Below are 18,108 nucleotides of genomic sequence, written 5' to 3' on the forward strand. Positions count from 1 at the left end.
CGGCAGACTCTACTCTGGAGAATCACGTTTGATTTCCCCACTCCTCCAACATGCAGCTGCTGGGTGACCTTGTTTCATTCCCAGTTCTCTCAGAGCAGTTCTCAAAAGAGCTCTCCCATTTCCACTGTGGGAGAGGAAGGGAAGGAGATTCTAAGCTGCTCTAAGACTCCAAGTGAAGGGCAGGGTACAAATCCAATCTCTTCTTCTTTTAACAGCCACCCTATGAAGGTAGGCCAGGCTATGAGTTTGTGACATGCCCAAGGTCACTCAGCGACCTTCAACAGTAGAAGCAGAGAATCAAACTCAGGTCTTCCAGGATCCAAGCCCAGCACTCTATCCATTGTACCATGTCAGTTTGAGCAGCTAGGAAGGTAGTCCTAACCAGGGCTCTTTTTTGTAGCAGGAACTCCTTTGTATATTAGGCCACACCTCCCTGATGTAGCCAATCCTCCAAGAGCTTACAGGGCTCTCAGTACAGGGCTTACTGTAAGCTCCCGGAAGATTGGCTACATCAGGGTTGTGTGGCCTAATATGCAAAGCAGTTCCTGCTACAAAAAAAGCCCTGGCTAACTCATCTGATGCTGGCACCTGGAAGATTTCAACTATTTTTCCATCTCTATCTTAAATTGTAAAAGGCTTCTGCTTGGAGACAATCCAAGCCAGGGTTCATATTTTTGTTGTGATGATTCAAACAGACTTTCATAACCTTAACGGTCAGGGTCAGGTTTTTCCTAACACAGAATTATTTACATTTTAAAAATCTGCTCTCTATGCAAACACCTGATTAGATAGAAAAGAACAGGGTTGGAATATTCATGCAGCATAATAATACAAATATGTTTTTGCCCCAAGCATCCACTACGAAGGCCATACGGAAGATTTTTTTAAAGCAGTTTTCAAATTGACATGTAGGAACAGTGGCCACAACTGACATAAGTAGAGCAGAAAATCAATGAAAATAGTTGCTAGAATTGACTTTCTGCAAACACATCCAAGCTAAATTTAACTCGTACCATTAGAGAACAAAAACTGTACCCTGTCACGGACTACATTTTGAATTACTCGTCCTAAGGTCACATCACCAGGCAGCAGGGAGATGTATGCGTGTGTATATAAAGGAAGGTTTGACATGGTCTTTACTAAGGTGAATTTTACCAGGATTAAAACCTTGCTTTTAATACTCGGGGTGGGGGGGAGAACTAGATAGCCTTCCAATTTGAAGCATGACTGGGATCCTAACTAAAGTTTCCACAGATGAAAGGATTTCCACCTGCGCACTATGATTTTTCTCCCACTGCAACCCAAAGAGGGGACCCAGAAATGGAGGGTGGGGGCAGATGTCTACCATGGAAACCAGCAAAAACCACCCCTTCCTTTCCTCCACTTTCAGGATGGATCCAAACTCTTGGCCACATCCAGACCTTACAACAGACCTCCATCTGTTTGCAATTGGCAGAAGTCAGGCTTGCTACTGTGTCTCTGTGTTTCCCACCCTCCAGCCCTCCTTCACGCTCAGAGCACAATTAAAGGGACCTGGTTTTGGAAGACTTGAAACTAGGATAGACAGAACAGAGGGAAATCAGATTCAGTGGGCACATTCATAGAATCATAAGAGTTGGACGGAGCCATACGGACCATCTAGTCCAGGGGTCCTCAAACTACGGCCCGCGGGCCAGATGCGGCCCGCTGAGGACATTTATGCGGCCCGCCGGGTTATGGCAAAATCAGACCGGAAGTGACGTTCGACCTAAACTCGTGTTAGCAACGCACACTTCCGGCACTGGGCTGAGGCGGCCGAGACAGAGTGTGAGGCGATACCGAGGTGAGGTGAGTTCCCAGGCCGGGGTGTGTGGTGTGAGGAAGGGAGAGAGATGCAGAAGACGGAGAACTGACGGCCCACGGCCTTGTACAGTAACGGCAGTCCGGCCCTCCAACAGTCTGAGGGACAGTGAACTGGCCCCCTATTTAAAAAGTTTGAGGACCCCTGATCTAGTCCAACCCCCTGCTCCATGCAGGATCAGCCTAAAGCATCTCCGACAAATAATCACCCAGCTGCGTTTTGAAGTTTGAAGACACGATCCAAGGTTTTTGAAGAAGGAATCACACTCCATCTTCAATTTGCTGTGCATAAGTATTGAGTGGCAGGATTGCCAGCTTTTTTACTCATCTCTGCAGCTATGCCTTTAACAGCAACCACTGTACCTGTGTAAAGGTGCCATCAACTGGCAGCCAACTTATGATGACACGACAGGGTTTTCAAGGCAAAGCAAGAGACATTCAGAGGCAGTCTGCCACTGCCTTTGTCTGCATACCAACTCTGGAATTCCTTGGTGATCTCCCATCCAAAAACGTAGCAGGGCCAACCCTGGTTGGTTTCCAAGCTCTAACAAGATATGATGATGATGATATTGGATTTATATCCCGCCCTCCACTCCGAAGAGTCTCAGAGCGGCTCACAATCTCCTTTACCTTCCTCCCCCACAACAAACACCCTGTGAGGTGGGTGGGGCTGGAGAGGGCTCTCACAGCAGCTGCCCTTTCAAGGACAACCTCTGTGATAACTATGGCTGACCCAAGGCCATTCCAGCAGGTGCAAGTGGAGGAGTGGGGAATCAAACCCGGTTCTCCCAGATAAGAGTCCGCACACTCAACCACTACACCAAACTGGCTAACTAGGGCTAACATGGGCTATCCAAGTCAAGCGATAATGTTTTTACCCTCCTAATAGGGGAAAAAAACTGATTTCTGCAAATCAATCTACAATTAAACATACATGGTCATGCCCAGGGCGCTTTTTTGTAGAAAAAGCCCAGCAGGAACTCATTTGCCTATTAGGCCACACACCCCCTGACAGCAAGCCAGCCAGAACTGCATTCCTGCTCAAGAAAAGCCCTGGTCATGCCTGTATTTCCACCCCCACCCCTATTATCAGGATGTACTTGCTACACCTGAGCAAGGTTGTTAACGATAGGACCTCTTGGAAATCATTAATACACTGGGTCACTGGAACTCAGAACAACTAGATGGCACTTCACACACATGCTGTGCAAACTTGAGTCAGATTCTAAGGCTAGACATAGATAACAGTTGTTAAGAGTTGAAAAGTGGTTTAAGAGGGGAGGGGGGGGGCAAGTCCCCTTTCCACTGTTACCCCTGGACACACTGCAGTTTTTGAAGCAATAAAAAACATGCCAAATGTGCTCACCAGTGCCAGAAAGATGAACATACCACCAACTGAGACCCATTTTAAAATATTCTGTTTGAAAAGGCTACGGTGGTATCTCTCCACCAGTTCCCTCTAAGCTGTGTTAGTGTGAGCTAGTTCACAGTTTTTTAACCTCTAGCTCACACATTTTTGTCTCAACTCAGGAAAAACAGCCCCTGGGCAAGCTAATTTATGCAGCAACTCACAACTTTAATGCCAGTAGCTCACAAAGTAGAATTTTTGCTCACAAGCTAAGAGGGCATATTGCTCTCTCCATCTTTGCCCCTTCTTCATCTGACCTGTACTTCAGTTTGGATTTTCTATGTAGTTTCCACAACTGTGAGACTTCAGCATCTTTCTCAAGTGAACTGTAGAGAGTCAAAACCATCTTCTGTTTTCCCTCATGCTAGGATTGCCATGTCCAATTCAGGAAATATCTGGAGATTTTGGGGTGGAGTCAGAAGACTTTGAGGGTGGAGTCAGGAGCAAGGTTGTGACAAGCACAACAGAACTCTGAAAGGAGTTCTGGCAATCACATTTAAAGGGAGCTTGCTCCTTTTAAATACTTTCCCCTCACTGAAAATAATGGAGGATGGGGGCACCTTCTTTTAAGGCTCATAGAATTGGACCCCCTGGTCCAATCTTTTTGAAACTTGAGGGGTGTTTTGAGGAGAGGCACCAGATGCTATGCTGAAAATTTGGTGCCCCCCCTGAGCCCCAGATACCCAAGGATCGATTCTTCATTATACCCTATGGGGACCAGTCTCCATAGGGTATAATGGAGAGCTCAATAGACATTCTGATAAACCTGAAGTGGGGGAAGGGCCTCCAAACCGGGGATCCCCTGCCCCAAATGGGGATTGGCAAGTCTACCTCATGCTCAAGCAAGCTCATAAATGTTATCATTAAGAATGGCAAACAAGATATCACCAGAAGACATTTGTGACCATCAGGCAGCAAAAAGGATTAAGGGTCCACTTCTAAATTACATGCAAATGCATTACATCAAATCACACTGACTTTTCATTTCCCTTTCAGGGTAGGATAATTTAGAAAACAGGGTGGGTGGGAGATTTTCAGCCATCCCCAGTCAAAACCACATCTTTCAGCACAAGATTTCATATATATGTCTACCCTCAGAAACCTAGAGCAGGGCTATAGAACTTATTTGTTATGAAGGGCAGATCAGACAAAAATGAGACCTTGTTGGGCCACGCAACACCCAGGCCAGGTAGCGGAGATAAACTTTATAAAGGACACAGACAAACACAATTTAAAGATTTTGTATATCTCCTGGGTGGTCGAGGGAACTGGGCAAAGGAAGCTCTGGCTCTTTCCCTCCCTTCCCAGTGGATGAAGAGGGGATGGAGCCTCATCCAATAGCTCTGCTGGACGATTGAGAGAGCCTGGCAAAGCAAGCTATCCCCCCCAAGGGAGGAGCCTCAGTCAATGGCGAAAATAGAGGCTTTGCTCTGTAGCTCCTGTGCGATTGAGCAAGCTGGCAAAGCAAGCTGTGACAAAGAAGGAAACGAGAGAGAGAGAAGAAAGCAGACTTGCTTGTGGTCCTGACAGGAAACCTCCAGGGGCCTGGTAAGTCCACACTAAGCAGGCATTGTTTGTTCGCTTCAGGCTCCCTTCCTCCTTGTCTGGTCCTTGGGCCGCACATTTGACGCCCCTGCCCTAGAACAAGGATTTCTTGCATCTGTGGGCATCTGAAATTTTGACACAAGGTAGTGGGCACAAACACAAAATGGCTGCCACATAACTCTATCAGTAAATCTTCAGCATTTCAGACAGAAGCTCTGAAGTTTTGAAACGAAGGTACTTTTTAAAAAATTTCTCTCATACACACACCTTGCCTTCAATAGCACTGTGAAGATGCTTATGCTGTGGTGCCAGCTGCTGCCAAAGCACATCTGTATGGCCAGTCAGATCTCCAATGGCCATTCAAAAGGTCCTCTGGGCAAAAGCCCCATCTGGCCGGCTCCCTTTCTAAAAATACCAGGCATGCACCTGCAAAGGTGTCGCTAGGCATCACGGTGCGCCACGCTGGCGACCCTTGCCTTAGAAGGCTGTTGAAACAATCTCAAATTGAAAGTCAAGTGATAAAGTTTATTTCTCTGCCCCATAGTTGGCAAAATCAAACACTAAGGACTGAATGGAATCAGTCTTGTCAGATGTCTGACAATTCTCAAAGTACAAAAAGAGCCTCCATACAAGGCACCGGAGTTCAGAGTTGCTCAGTGAAGCAACTAGCTTGAGTGGGAGCTAAGTCGACATGTCTAGGTCACTGCTGCCTGAGGTAGAAAAGAGAAATTATCGCTAAGCCTGGCAGCCGCGCTGCTCCCAGGCATTTCTTGCGGTGAAACGGTTTATCACAGCGGATCTCAAAGTTCAGCATCCTGAGGAATTCTGTTTTGATCTTTTGTCTTAAAATGTATAGACCCCACAAGCCTTCCTCTCCCCCCTTGCTGGTAGCTAACACCATGCCCCTGGAGGAGCGCATCCTTTCACACTCTCAAAACAATACAACCAGACGCTTATCGGAAACACTTTAAAACCAAGCTGAAGTAAAACGTTTACACTGTCTCCACACAGCCTACAGAAGTCAGAACTCAGAGGGCAGTATCTACCCTGAAGATACTTAGCACAGGAAACAAAAAATGTCCTTACTCATTAATAACTTTTGGATAGAAGCCAGAGGTGGGAAAGGGTCTGAGAAAATTTTTCAGAGTGGCTGACAGAAACATTAAAAGATTAAAGTTTGAATCCAGTGGCACCTTTAAGACTAACGAAACTTAATTATGGGAATAATCTTTTATGTGCATACAGACTTTATTGTTGTCTTAAAGGAGCCACTGGACTCAAACTTTGTTCTGTTGCTTCAGACTAACATGGCTACCTGCCTGAATAAAAAGACAATAACTGAATTTTTGGCACAAAGTTAAAGTCCAATGGCACTTTTATGACTAACAAAATTTCATTCAAGGTGTGAGCTTTTTTGGTATTCAGCTGAAAATAGGATTATGATCCCCAGTTTGGGGGCGGAGGATCCCCTTGTTTGAAGGCCTTCCCCCCCACTTCAGGACTAGCAGAAAGCGGCGGGGGAAGGGGGAATTGAACATCAGCTGGGCACTCAATTATACTCTGTGGCAGAGGTGTCAAACATACGGCCCGGGGGCCAAATCAGCCCCCCCCCCCCGCAACTGGCTGTTATCTGCTTCCTTCTCCCTCTCTCGCTCCCTTCTGCATCACAGCTAGCTTTGCAAGGCTTGCTCGATCACATAGCAGCTACAGAACAAAGTCTCTATTTTCTCCATTGGCTGAGGCTCCTCCCTTGGGGAGGAAAGGGTGGAGGGAGAGCTTGCTTTGCCAGGTTTCCTCAATCGCACAGCACAGCTACTGAGCCAAGCCTCTCTTCCTTCTGTTGGCTGAGGCTTCTCCCCCTCCTGGTCCCCTGGGGAAAGGAGGAAAGAGCCAGAGCTTCCTTTGCCCAGTTCCCTCGATCCCATGGGAGAAATACAAAGAAAACACCTTTAAGACCTGCAAGTGCTAATGTTTTAAGCATGTTTTAAGTTTAAAAAAAAAAACGTTTTGTGTTTTCTATGTCCTTTATAAAGTTTATATCTCTGCTACCTCATCTTAAATAGGTACACACATGGCCCAGCCCAACATGGTCCAGTCCCACATGGTCTCATTTATGTCAGATCCAGCACTCATAACAAATTAGTTTAACGCCCCTGGCCTATGGAGACCAGTTGCCATAGGGTATAATGGAAAATCAATCTGTGAGCATCCAGGGCTCAGGGGGGGGGGGTCTGTTTTTTGAGGTAGAGGCACCAAATTTTCAGCATAGCATCCAGTACCTCTCCTAAAAAAAAAAAAAAACAAGTTTAAAAAAGACTGGACCAATTCCATGAGCCCCAAAGGGATCCAATTCTATGAGCTCCAAAAGAAGGTGCCCCCATCTTCCATTATTTCCAATGAAGGGAAGGAATTTTAAAAGAATACGGTCCTTTTAAATGTAGCAGCCAGAACTCCCTTCAGAGTTCAATTATGCTTGTCACAACCTTGCTCCTAGCTCAACAAACACCCCAAAGTCCCCAGATATTTCCTGAGCCGGACCTGGTAACCTAGCTGAAAACCAGGACCGGATTTACATGTCTTTTGAGGAAGGGGGATTAAAAAAATGACGCCCCTTATGGGCATTCTGCCTTATGGTCCCATAGAATACAATGGACTCCATACCAAATTTGGCGCCCCCCCCCCCCGTCGGCACCTGGGACAAGCATCCCCCTCTGCCCCCCCTAGATCTGGCCCTGCTGAAAACCACCATTGGAAATTGTTATTTATGGAATTAGAGACCGATGTCCCCCTAGCCTTCTTCCGGTCTCATTGCTCCTTTTCCCACCGGCACTTCTGCTGGATTTTGCACAAGCTGCACCAGGGTAGCGAGTTGCCCCACTTCTCTTCAAGTTCCCTTCACAGCAGGCAGGATCCTCTGTAAACCAGTTTCTGCCTGCCGCGGAGGGAACTTGAAAAGAGGCGGGGCAACTCACCAACCTGGGACAGCTTGCGTGAAATCCAGCAGAAGCGCCTCGAGGAAAGGAACAACAAGACCAGAACAAGGCTGGTGGGGAATTGATCATAGAGGCGTTTATGCATTGCTAATATCTTTTGCAAAATCGGGAAATCAGACTCGCATGCAACAGCCCCACAGCGATTGGGAGCCAAACGCCAAGTGCAGAATCAGCCACAGTCAAATCCAGTTGCAAAGTGCATTGAAAGTGGATTGAAAGTGTGTTATTTAAGGCACTTTCACACACACTAAATAACACATTTTCAATCCACTTTCAACACACTTTGCAACTGGATCTGACTCGTGAAATGGCAAAATCCACTTGTAAACGGATGCTGAAGTGGATTGAAACGGCAATATTTAGCATGTGTGAAAGCACCCTTACTGAGAGCTGTTATCCATTCACAGATCTCCTGATAGGTTGAGGGGAAAGGGAACTGGAACTTGTTATCTTATCTTTGGTTTTAGCTGGGGATGTTTTAACTATTATTGTAAGCCACCCTGAGCCAAGAGGAAAGGCAGAAGATAAATGTTCTAATAAATAAACAAACAACATGACTTAAACTTGACCTTTACTTGCAAGGAGGTTTGGGCAGCAGCCCAAATTAATATGCACAAGATCACGCCATAATTTTTTAACCTCATCTAAGGCAGTTTACAATACTTTTATGGGGTTTGACAAGTACTGGAAAAAGAAAGTCTATTTTTGTTTGCTGAAAAAGGGGATTAGAGAGACACAGAGGGAAGGTCCATCAGCTGCTACTAAAGGTGACTAAAAGGAACCTCCACATTCAGTGGCAGTCAACCTCTGAATCCCAGAACCAGGAGGCAACATCAAGGGAAGGCCTCTAGGCCCTGTTGTTGGCCTTCCAGAGGAACTGGCTGGCCACTGTGTAAGACAAGATGTTAGAGTAAAGGAACCAATGGTCTGATTTTGGAGGGTGGTTATGCTCTCCACCAGACTTCACCCCACCCCTGCACCTTAAACCAGAGAAACCAAATTTCTTGAGAAACATGCCCAGCATTTTAATATTAACCAGTCCAGCCACAGAGACTTCATTTGATCTCCATGCCTGGGTGTGAAAGCTTCATCATCACAGGCCACGCTATATATCCAGTACAGAACTTAAGAGTGCTATCCTAAGCACATTTACACCGTATTGAATCCATTGACTTCAATAAACTTAGAAGAGTGCAACTCAGTTTAAGATCACACAGTTAATGTAAACCTGTTGTGCATGGGTTTTTTTTTTTAAAAGTAGATTTTACTCCTGACTTTCTTTTTTTTATTATTATTATTATTTGTATCCCGCCCTCCCCGCACAAGCAGGCTCAGGGCGGCTCACAACATCTAAATACAATATAAAAAAATCATATAAAACAATAAAATCAGTACAATTACATTAAAATTAACATTAAGGTGCTAAAATAGATCTTAGATTCAGTAGATGAGAAGAAACATACACAGCAACGTTATCTTGGCTCGGCATGGGCGAAGGCTATTTTGAAGAGGTATGTCTTACAAGCCCTGCGAAATTGATTTACACATCGCAGGGCCCGTACCTCCTCCGGGAGTTGGTTCCAGAGTAGTGGGGCCGCAACGGAGAAGGCCCGATCCCGGGTGGTCTTTAACCTGGCCTCTCTTGGCCCAGGGATGTTCAGCTGGTGCTTACCAGCTGACCTCAGTGCTCTCTGGGGCTCATATGGGGAGAGACGGTCCCTCAGGTAGACAGGCCCTCGGCCATATAGGGCTTTAAAGGTCATGACCAGCACCTTGTAACGAACTCGGTAGATCACTGGCAGCCAGTGCAGTTCGCGCAACCCTGGCTGTATGTGCTCCCATCTTGGAAGCCCCAATAGCAGCCTAGCCGCCGCGTTCTGCACTAGCTGCAACCGCCGAGTTCGGCACAAGGGCAGCCCCATGTAGAGGGCGTTGCAGTAATCTAGTCTGGAGGTGACCGTAGCATGAATCACCGTTGCCAGGTCCCGGCGCTCCAGGAAGGGGGCCAGCTGCTTTGCCCGCCGAAGATGAAAGAACGCGGACTTGGCAGTGGCCGCTATCTGTGCCTCCATAGATAGTGAAGGCTCCAGAAGAACCCCCAAGCTCCTGACCCTGTGGGCCACTTTCAGTGGCACACCGTCAAGGGCTGGCAAGGGAATTTCCCCTCCCGGGGCACCGCGACCCAAACAAAGGACCTCCGTCTTTACCGGGTTCAGCTTCAGCCCACTCAGCCTGAGCCAGCCAGCCACGGCCTGCAATGCAAGGTCCAGGTTTTCTGGGACGCAGTCAGTTCGGCCATCCATTAGTAGATAGAGCTGGGTGTCATCTGCATATTGATGGCACCCAAGCCCAAACCTCTGGGCAATCTGGGCATGGGGGCGCATATAGATGTTAAACAACATCGGAGAGAGGACTGCCCCTTGTGGCACTCCACACACTAGTGGGTGCCTCCGGGACAGCTCTCCCCCAATTGCCACCCTTTGTCCCCGACCATCAAGGAAGGAGGAGAGCCACTGTAAGGCCAGCCCCCTAATCCCTGCGTCGGCGAGCCGGCGGGTCAGTAACCGATCGTCGACCGTGTCGAACGCAGCCGACATCAGCACCACCACGCCGCCTCAGTCCAGATGCCGCTGGAGGTCATCCACTAAGGCGACCAGCACTGTCTCCGTCCCATGGCCTGGGCGAAAGCCGGACTGGCAAGGGTCTAAGGCAGAAGTGTCATACAAAAAACTCTGTAACTGTAGCGCCACTGCCCTCTCAATAACTTTACCTAAAAATGGTAAGTTCGAGACTGGTCGGTAGTTCACCAATTCGGCCGGGTCTGCTGTACTTTTTTTGAGGAGGGGGCGGACCATAGCCTCTTTCAATGCTGTTGGAAATTGCCCTTCCAAGAGGGATCTATTTATGATATCCCGTATAGGATATCTAAGTTCCCTCTGGCAAGATTTAATTAGCCAGGAGGGACATGGGTCAAGATCGCAAGTTGTAGGGCGCACAGTAGAGAGAATTCCGTCGACTTCCCCTAGGCTGAGTGTGTCAAAGTGGTCCAAGGCAAGACCAGAGGACAGGCACGGAGCCTCGGGTTCTTGTACTGCATCTAATGTGGCAGGAAAGTCCTGGCGGAGCGACGAGATTTTATCTGCAAAAAATTTCGCAAAAGCCTCACAGCCTATTTCCAATTCCCTCATATTTGGTCTGCCTTGAGGCAGAGTGGTCAAATTCTCAACTATCTTAAATAATTGTGCTGGGCACGAGTTTGCAGATGCAATCCTAGTCACAAAGTAGTCTTTCTTTGCGGCTTTGACTGCCATCTCATAAGACTTCATAAACGTTCTGTAGGATGTTCTCGTCGCTTCGTCATGAGTATGCCACCACCGCCTCTCTAGTCGTCTGAGTCCCTGTTTCAGCTGGCGCAACTCCGAGGTGTACCACGGAGCCAGCCTATTATGGGGGCGCAGAGGGCGCCGGGGGGCGATTTCGTTGATTGCCCCAGATAGCCTGTCGTTCCAGGCCTCTACTAGGTCATCAAGGGAATCGCTAGGGGGCCAGGGATCCCGCAGAGCCATTTGGAACCGCTCAGGGTCCATCAGGCTCCGCGGGCGAGCCAAAATAGGCTCGCCGCCCATACAGGGTCAGGGCGGCGCATTCACACGGGCCTTGAGGGCCAGGTGATCCGACCATGGTACCGCTTCTACAGCGATATCGTCCACCAAAATCCCGGACACAAAGATCAGGTCTAATGTATGGCCGGCCTGATGCGTGGGAGTGGTAACAAGTTGGGAGAGTCCCAGTGTCGCCATGGAAGACACTAGATCCAGCGTCCGATTCGAGGCCATGTCATCCGCATGGACATTGAAGTCACCCAAGACCATAAGCCTTGGGAACTCCAATGCCCACCCTGCCACGGCCTCCATCAGAGCTGGTAAGGCGCTGGCCGGTGCGTTAGGCGGACGGTACACCAGCCAGATCGCCAACCCCTCCCCCACATCCCATGCCAGACCGGCGCATTCCAGACCATCGATCGTTGCGGCCGGGAGGGCCCTGAAGGAGTAACCCTCCCGTATGAATAGCGCCACCCCTCCCCCTTCAACTAAGATTGGGAAGTTCGATAGAACTTCTTTCCTCACAGATAGATCCAAGTCTGTTGGTCTGAAGCAATAGAATAAAGCAGTAGACAAGTTGCACCTTTAAGACCAACTAAGTTTTATTCAAAATGTAAGCTTTCGTATGCTCTAAGCAGACTTCATCAGATGAAAGCTTACATTCTGAATAAAACTTAGTTGGTCTTAAAGGTGCCACTTGTCTACTGCTTTGTTCTTTCCTCGCAAATATACATAGCATTACAGCTAAAGTCTGCTCTGACAATTAGTTACTGAGGCTTTCCTGACTGGCTAAGCCTGTGTGTGACTTTACTTGGCAACAAGCATCAGTTGTTCCTTTTAATTGGCTGTCAAGTGCTTGCCGCAAGTTAAAGAACTTCCACATCTGTTGATTAGTTTACAATATTTATAATCCATCTTTCTCACTAGAACAGATAACATAGGAGTCAATGCTACCAAAAAGATAGGACATTCGATAAATTAAATACGGGCATGTAATAGCTATAGTACAAAAGAAAAAATCCAGAATCCAGTTGTTGGGTAGAATTTGGGTTGTTATAACTTCTGTAACTAGGGAGATCCTATAGAAGGCATGAGCACTCACCAATGGCAAACACATACCCAATGAATACAGTGTTCTCTGGAGAATACAAAAATTCACACTCATTAATTTGTGGAATTTTTCTTGGTCATAATAAAAAGGAAATATAGTACCACAGTAACTGACTTTAAAAATGCCTATTAGTGTGATCCAAGTTGTGTTACAGCCTTTTAAACTCATTTACTGTAGTGTCCTTGGAAGGTATAAGTCTGTTTAGGATTGCAGAGAGAAAGCTTCTTTGTTAAGCACACGTCTCAGATTCGCTTTCTCTCTCACACACACACACAGTAGAGAGAAATAAAGATTGGCGTACCCCCACCCCCAAATACTTGTTCTTTTTAGTACTCTCTGCAGTCCACATACATTTTTAAAATTATATTTATATCCCGCCCTCCCCTGACGTGTAGGCATACATCTACAGCTCCCTAATGTTTTTGTTTCCTGGCAAGATATTGTATTTAGCAGGTTTACAGGGCAAAAATTCAACAGCTACAAATTTTCCTCAGTTACAAGAAAAGCTTCACATCCTGTCATGCCGGTATTATAAAAAAAAGTTAAGCAATCCCACCCACCCACAAGCCATTCTACATATTTCTGCTGTTACAGGCTATGTTCCTCTCAAACCTTTAAAAAGAAGACCTGAGAAATCTATTCCGGCAGGAAGTCTGCAAGATTATGTTGTTAGACCCTATCTCAAAAGTCTGCCAAGAAAACATCATGATGTGACGTCGCCCTGTGGGTCAGTAACAACTCAGTGCTTGCACAGGGGACTGTCTTTAAACTTTCCTTTAGTTAAGCATGTCGGAGTCCAGCCCCGACAATATAATGGTGTGAAAAAGAAAGGTAGACAGGAGACAGATTTAAAGATTGCAAAGCATGCTTGAGTACAGCTGCACAGGGAATGAAAGATTCCTCAGCCTCTCCAGCACCTCCTTTTATTTCCTCATACACGTCATACCCCTTAACCAATAAGGCGTCGAGTGCAATCTGCTCAACAACAAGGAGCACATGCATTCTGTACTTCTAGTTACATAGTATCCAATTATACCAACTGCCAAACCTTACACATAACTTCCCACAAAGCATACACGGCTCTCCCCCTCACCCACCATTTTGTCTTTACAACTCTCTGAGTGTATGCAACCAGGCCTCATCTTGGGCAGGAGCTCACAGGAACAGAGCTCCGGAACCTCTAAATTTTATTGTGCTCTTTCTTATTCCCTCCCTCCAATATTTGCTTCTGGGCTCCATTGCGCAAACCTCCAGTAAGAATTTTGCTGAACTCTAAGATCTAACACTTTCTAATATTTTCCCCCCACAAAAAAATGGAAAATAACTAAAACACATGAACAGATAGAAATCTTCATTATGCCACTATGGCCACATAGGAAAAAGTGATCTTAAAAGTATGATGGGAGTAAGGTTTTATTATGACAATTATAATTCAAGAAGCATTTTAAGATAGATGCTGAGCTGATATAATTTAATACACCTTCTGGTGATGTCAAGGGTGTGTGGCATATGCAAATGAGTTGTGCTAATGAGCTCTGGCACTTCTTTCTCTACAAAATGACCCGTGTGCAACTGTCCCCCAAAATTCTGTTTCGCACAATCTGTGTATGGAATCGAAAGACATGGGGGAGCCTTCCCTGACCTCCTCAGGTAAGCCATCCACAAAATGGAGGGCCACCACAGAAAAGGCATTGTGATGGGCCATTATCAACCTCAGTCACAGGGTGACACCTTCAGAAAACTTTCCTCCGATAAGCCAAAGGATCAAACGCTATGAAGGATTATGTATACAACAATAAAACACTGAATTTGTGGGGAGGGGCTATGGCTCAGTGGAAGAGCCTCTTCTTTGCACACAGAAGGTCCCAGGCTCAATCCCTGGCATCTCCAGTTAAAAGGATCAGGCAGCAGCTGATGTAAAAGACCTTTCTCAGCCTGAGGCTCTGGAGATCTGCTGCCAGTCTCAGTACACAATACTGACTTTGATGGACCATGGATAATTCAATATAAAACAGCTTCATGTGTGTACCCAGTAACACAATAATCAATCACACATAGTCTGGCTAAAAGAGATGAACAAAGAGACTCAATAAACCACCTTCCCTATGAAGAAAGGTTGAAACGCTTAGGGCTCTTTAGCTTGGAGAAACGTCGACTGAGGGGTGACATGATAGAAGTTTACAAGATAATGCATGGGATGGAGAAAGTAGAGAAAGAAGTACTTTTCTCCCTTTCTCACAATACAAGAACTCGTGGGCATTCGATGAAATTGCTGAGCAGACAGGTTAAGACGGATAAAAGGAAGTACTTCTTCACCCAAAGGGTGATTAACATGTGGAATTCACTGCCACAGGAGGTGGTGGCGTCCACAAGCATAGCCACCTTCAAGAAGGGGTTAGATAAAAATATGGAGCAGAGGTCCATCAGTGGCTATTAGCCACAGTGTGTGTGTGTGTGTATATATATATATATATTTGGCCGCTGTGTGACACAGAATGTTGGACTGGATGGGCCATTGGCCTGATCTAACATGGCTTCTCTTATGTTCTTATGTTCTTAACCAGTTTTGTGGGCTATTGGATGAAGGCTGATGCTACCACAGAATACCAGTGATTACTCAACCATCTCTGGAGATGTATTTGAAAAATTATTTGGCACTTTTATCATGTTATCTCAGGAACCAATCTCATTCCTTGTGTATGGGGGTTGGGGGAAGGTCCACAATAGCTTTTCTGTGTTTCCAACCAGAAGCCACTACCAACTACAGCTTCAACTGATTTTAGGCTACTAAAGAACAGAAAAATGTCATATATGACTTGGCTGACTTACATGAGCCACCAAGATTTACTTAACACATAAGCTAGAGAGAGAAAAGGCAGATTTTTTGGGAGAAGGGGCAACATTGTAATCCAAGGGAGTAAAATCCAAGCCATTTATTGGCAGTATAAAATCCATTATTCCTTAAAATGTACATCCTTCTTCAGAAACGTTATGGTTGCCAACCTCCAAGTGGGGACTGGAGATCCCCAGATTTACAACTCATCTCTAGACTATATAGTTTATCGACATACTCAAAATAAGGATATTGGCTGTTCATCTAATTACATATACTTTACCCATTTTTACTATATTTTATTGTATTCTTTTTTTTTCTATCGCAAACCAGAATGATGATTACATGTTAAAAAGTAAATTAGGTGGACTAGAACATCACTATCCAATGTATTTCTCTTTTAGTTGTATTGACACACTCAAACAGGGATATTGGTTGTTTATCCCAATACATATATTGAACCCATCTCCCACTAAATTGTAATGTATTTTTCTCCCAATGACAAACTATATGTATGTTGCATGTTTAAAGGTGGGTTAGTTGGATGGGAAAACATAATAATTCCTTCCTTTTGGCCCAGGTTCATAGCAATAGAGTAATTGACAGACACGCTCACATTTTGACATACTACTGTTTTGTTGCCTTCACATGCTCATGCTATTCAGATCAAAGGTTTGCTCAATTTGTTAATTTTACTGTCATTGAATCTTATATTTGTACCTTTACATTCTAAATCACTGCCTACCAGATAATTTTACTTCACTGTCACTGGTTCTTAAATCTGTACCATTTTGCATTCCGGGCCACTGCCTACCAGCTATGTATGGCTCTGTTCACTGTGCCAGATTCCTCGTCTGATAAAGTGTGCTTAGAGAGCACACGAAAGCTGATGTTCTGAATAAAACTAAGTTGGTCTTAAAGGTGCAATCGACCCCTATTTTGTTTTACTACTGCAGACCAACAAGGCTGCCTACTTGGATCTACCTTATATTTGTTATTTATTTAAAACATTTATTCCATTTCTCCTGAAATGTGTCATCTCTCTACGACACGCTATTACACCCTCCTGAGGTCCTTTTCCCTTCTTAAAGCCCACTCCCCAGGCTGCGCCCACAAACTCTCCGGGAATTTCCTCATCGGAAGTTGGCAACCCTAAAAGCCGTCCCATACTTACACCCTGGCAGGGAGCGGCTGCTGTTTTGCGGATCGGAGGTCGCCCCCCAAAAACTCCACCCCAGAGACTGTCTTGCCAATGGTGAACCAGTCATTGATCTGCTCCACGGTGAGTTTTCGCAACATGGCGAAGTCCCTCACGAAGCACGAGCCTCCTTCCAAAAGCAGCTCCCAAACCCAGACTAATTGGCGCCACGTGCCAAACTCTCGCGAGCTCCTGCAATATGGCGAAGCCCCTCACGAAGCACGAGCCTCCTTCCAAAAGCAGCTCCCAAACCCAGACTAATTGCCGCCACGTGCCAAACTCTCGCGAGCTCCTGCAATCTGGCGCGCTTTTGGGGGTTTGTTTTAAACTGACTCCGCCTGCCAGTGTCCCCGGGAGAAGTTTTAAATTCCTCACGGTCCTAGCTTTGCTTATGTTAGAGATTGTTGGTAAATCTGCACTGTCTTCTTGCATAATTTTTTTTTCTCCAGCATTTACGCCGTGAAAGCTTTGCAATAATAACCGGGCGGTGATCGGATGCATCTGGTTATTTTGGAAAGTATATTTTATGTTTGTTCAGCACTGGCCTTCTTCGTCTTTCCTTGGCTGCAATATTTATTTAAGAAAATCACCTGCGCTGAAGAAGCTGGGATTTACTTCTGCGTAGGATTTAGGAGGAAGCAGTTTGGAGTTGCAATTTGACGGCGTGTAATTCACAATTCTGTAAATGTGGGGGTACTATGGGTGGTACTAACGTAATCCAAACCTGCTAAAGAGAGAGGGGGGGGATCAAATTAACACAAAACCGTCACATGTGAGTTTACTGCTAAAAAAAGGAGTACAACCACACGTGGCTTCTCTTCTGAAACTAACTCCACGCAATGCAGGCTAACACGTATTCAGAAAGTATGTTTTAACAGAAAAAAAAGGTAGCCCAGGGTAGCTAAGGTCTGGAACCTGTGATCCGGAAAGTATCAGGTTCAAATTGCGGTTTTGGTAGAAGTTTAACACGTGATTATGTCAAGTTTCTTTCCCAATCTTGCCCTTTCAAGAGAGCCCAAGCCTTAAGAAAAAAGCCATTGGGGTGCAGTAAAGTGCTGGATTAGAGATCAGGGTTCAAATCCCTGCTTGCCGTGAAACATAGGTTACAACCTGCCACACGGGGTTGTTGGGAGTATAAAACTGAAAAGAGGAGCGTATGCGCTGCCCTAAACTCTTTAGGTAGGGAAGGGTTTTTTAAATGCACGAAATAAATAAGGCTCAAAGGGGTGTGGATGTATCTCATTTCGATAGTACCAGAGCCATCATGAGCGATGGCAAATTGCTAGAGTAATTCGAATTGCGGTCTCAGCAGCGAAAAACGCACACACAAAACTCCCATTTCTGTTAATCCATCCTGCTTTTGGTTCCGGAGCTGCTCATTTGAACTCCGAGGATTAGAAGAAAGAATTAATCTGTTTTTAATATTGGGAGGCTACTTCCTCGGAGGTAAATACCGCCGAGGCTAACTTCCGAGTAAACATGCCTAACATCGGGCTGCATTAGTTGATGGGAGGAGGATTTCCACCTGGTGCTAGTTTCCTAATCCTTGCAATGAAGAAGCTGCAGCCGCCAAAAACAG

At 45.9% G+C, this 18,108-nt stretch overlaps 1 protein-coding gene across 2 annotated transcripts in view; it reads right to left on the minus strand.

Annotated features, from left to right (window-relative positions):
• The window catches only part of TDRD9 (tudor domain containing 9), a 182,700-nt gene extending 165,973 nt beyond the window's left edge, over positions 1–16,727 (minus strand). Inside the window, exon 1 of one of the 2 annotated variants that reach the window (XM_060262919.1) lies at positions 16,506–16,727. In XM_060262919.1, the coding sequence (XP_060118902.1) occupies positions 16,506–16,630 (125 nt within the window). In that variant the 5' untranslated portion in view covers positions 16,631–16,727. The remainder of the gene's footprint in view (positions 1–16,505) is intronic. The other variant, XM_060262918.1, reaches the window with a different exon arrangement.
• Positions 16,728–18,108: the final 1,381 nt, after the last annotated feature.

Source organism: Heteronotia binoei, chromosome 21, assembly GCF_032191835.1.
Source record: "Heteronotia binoei isolate CCM8104 ecotype False Entrance Well chromosome 21, APGP_CSIRO_Hbin_v1, whole genome shotgun sequence".
In the NCBI taxonomy this organism is placed as follows: domain Eukaryota; kingdom Metazoa; phylum Chordata; class Lepidosauria; order Squamata; family Gekkonidae; genus Heteronotia; species Heteronotia binoei.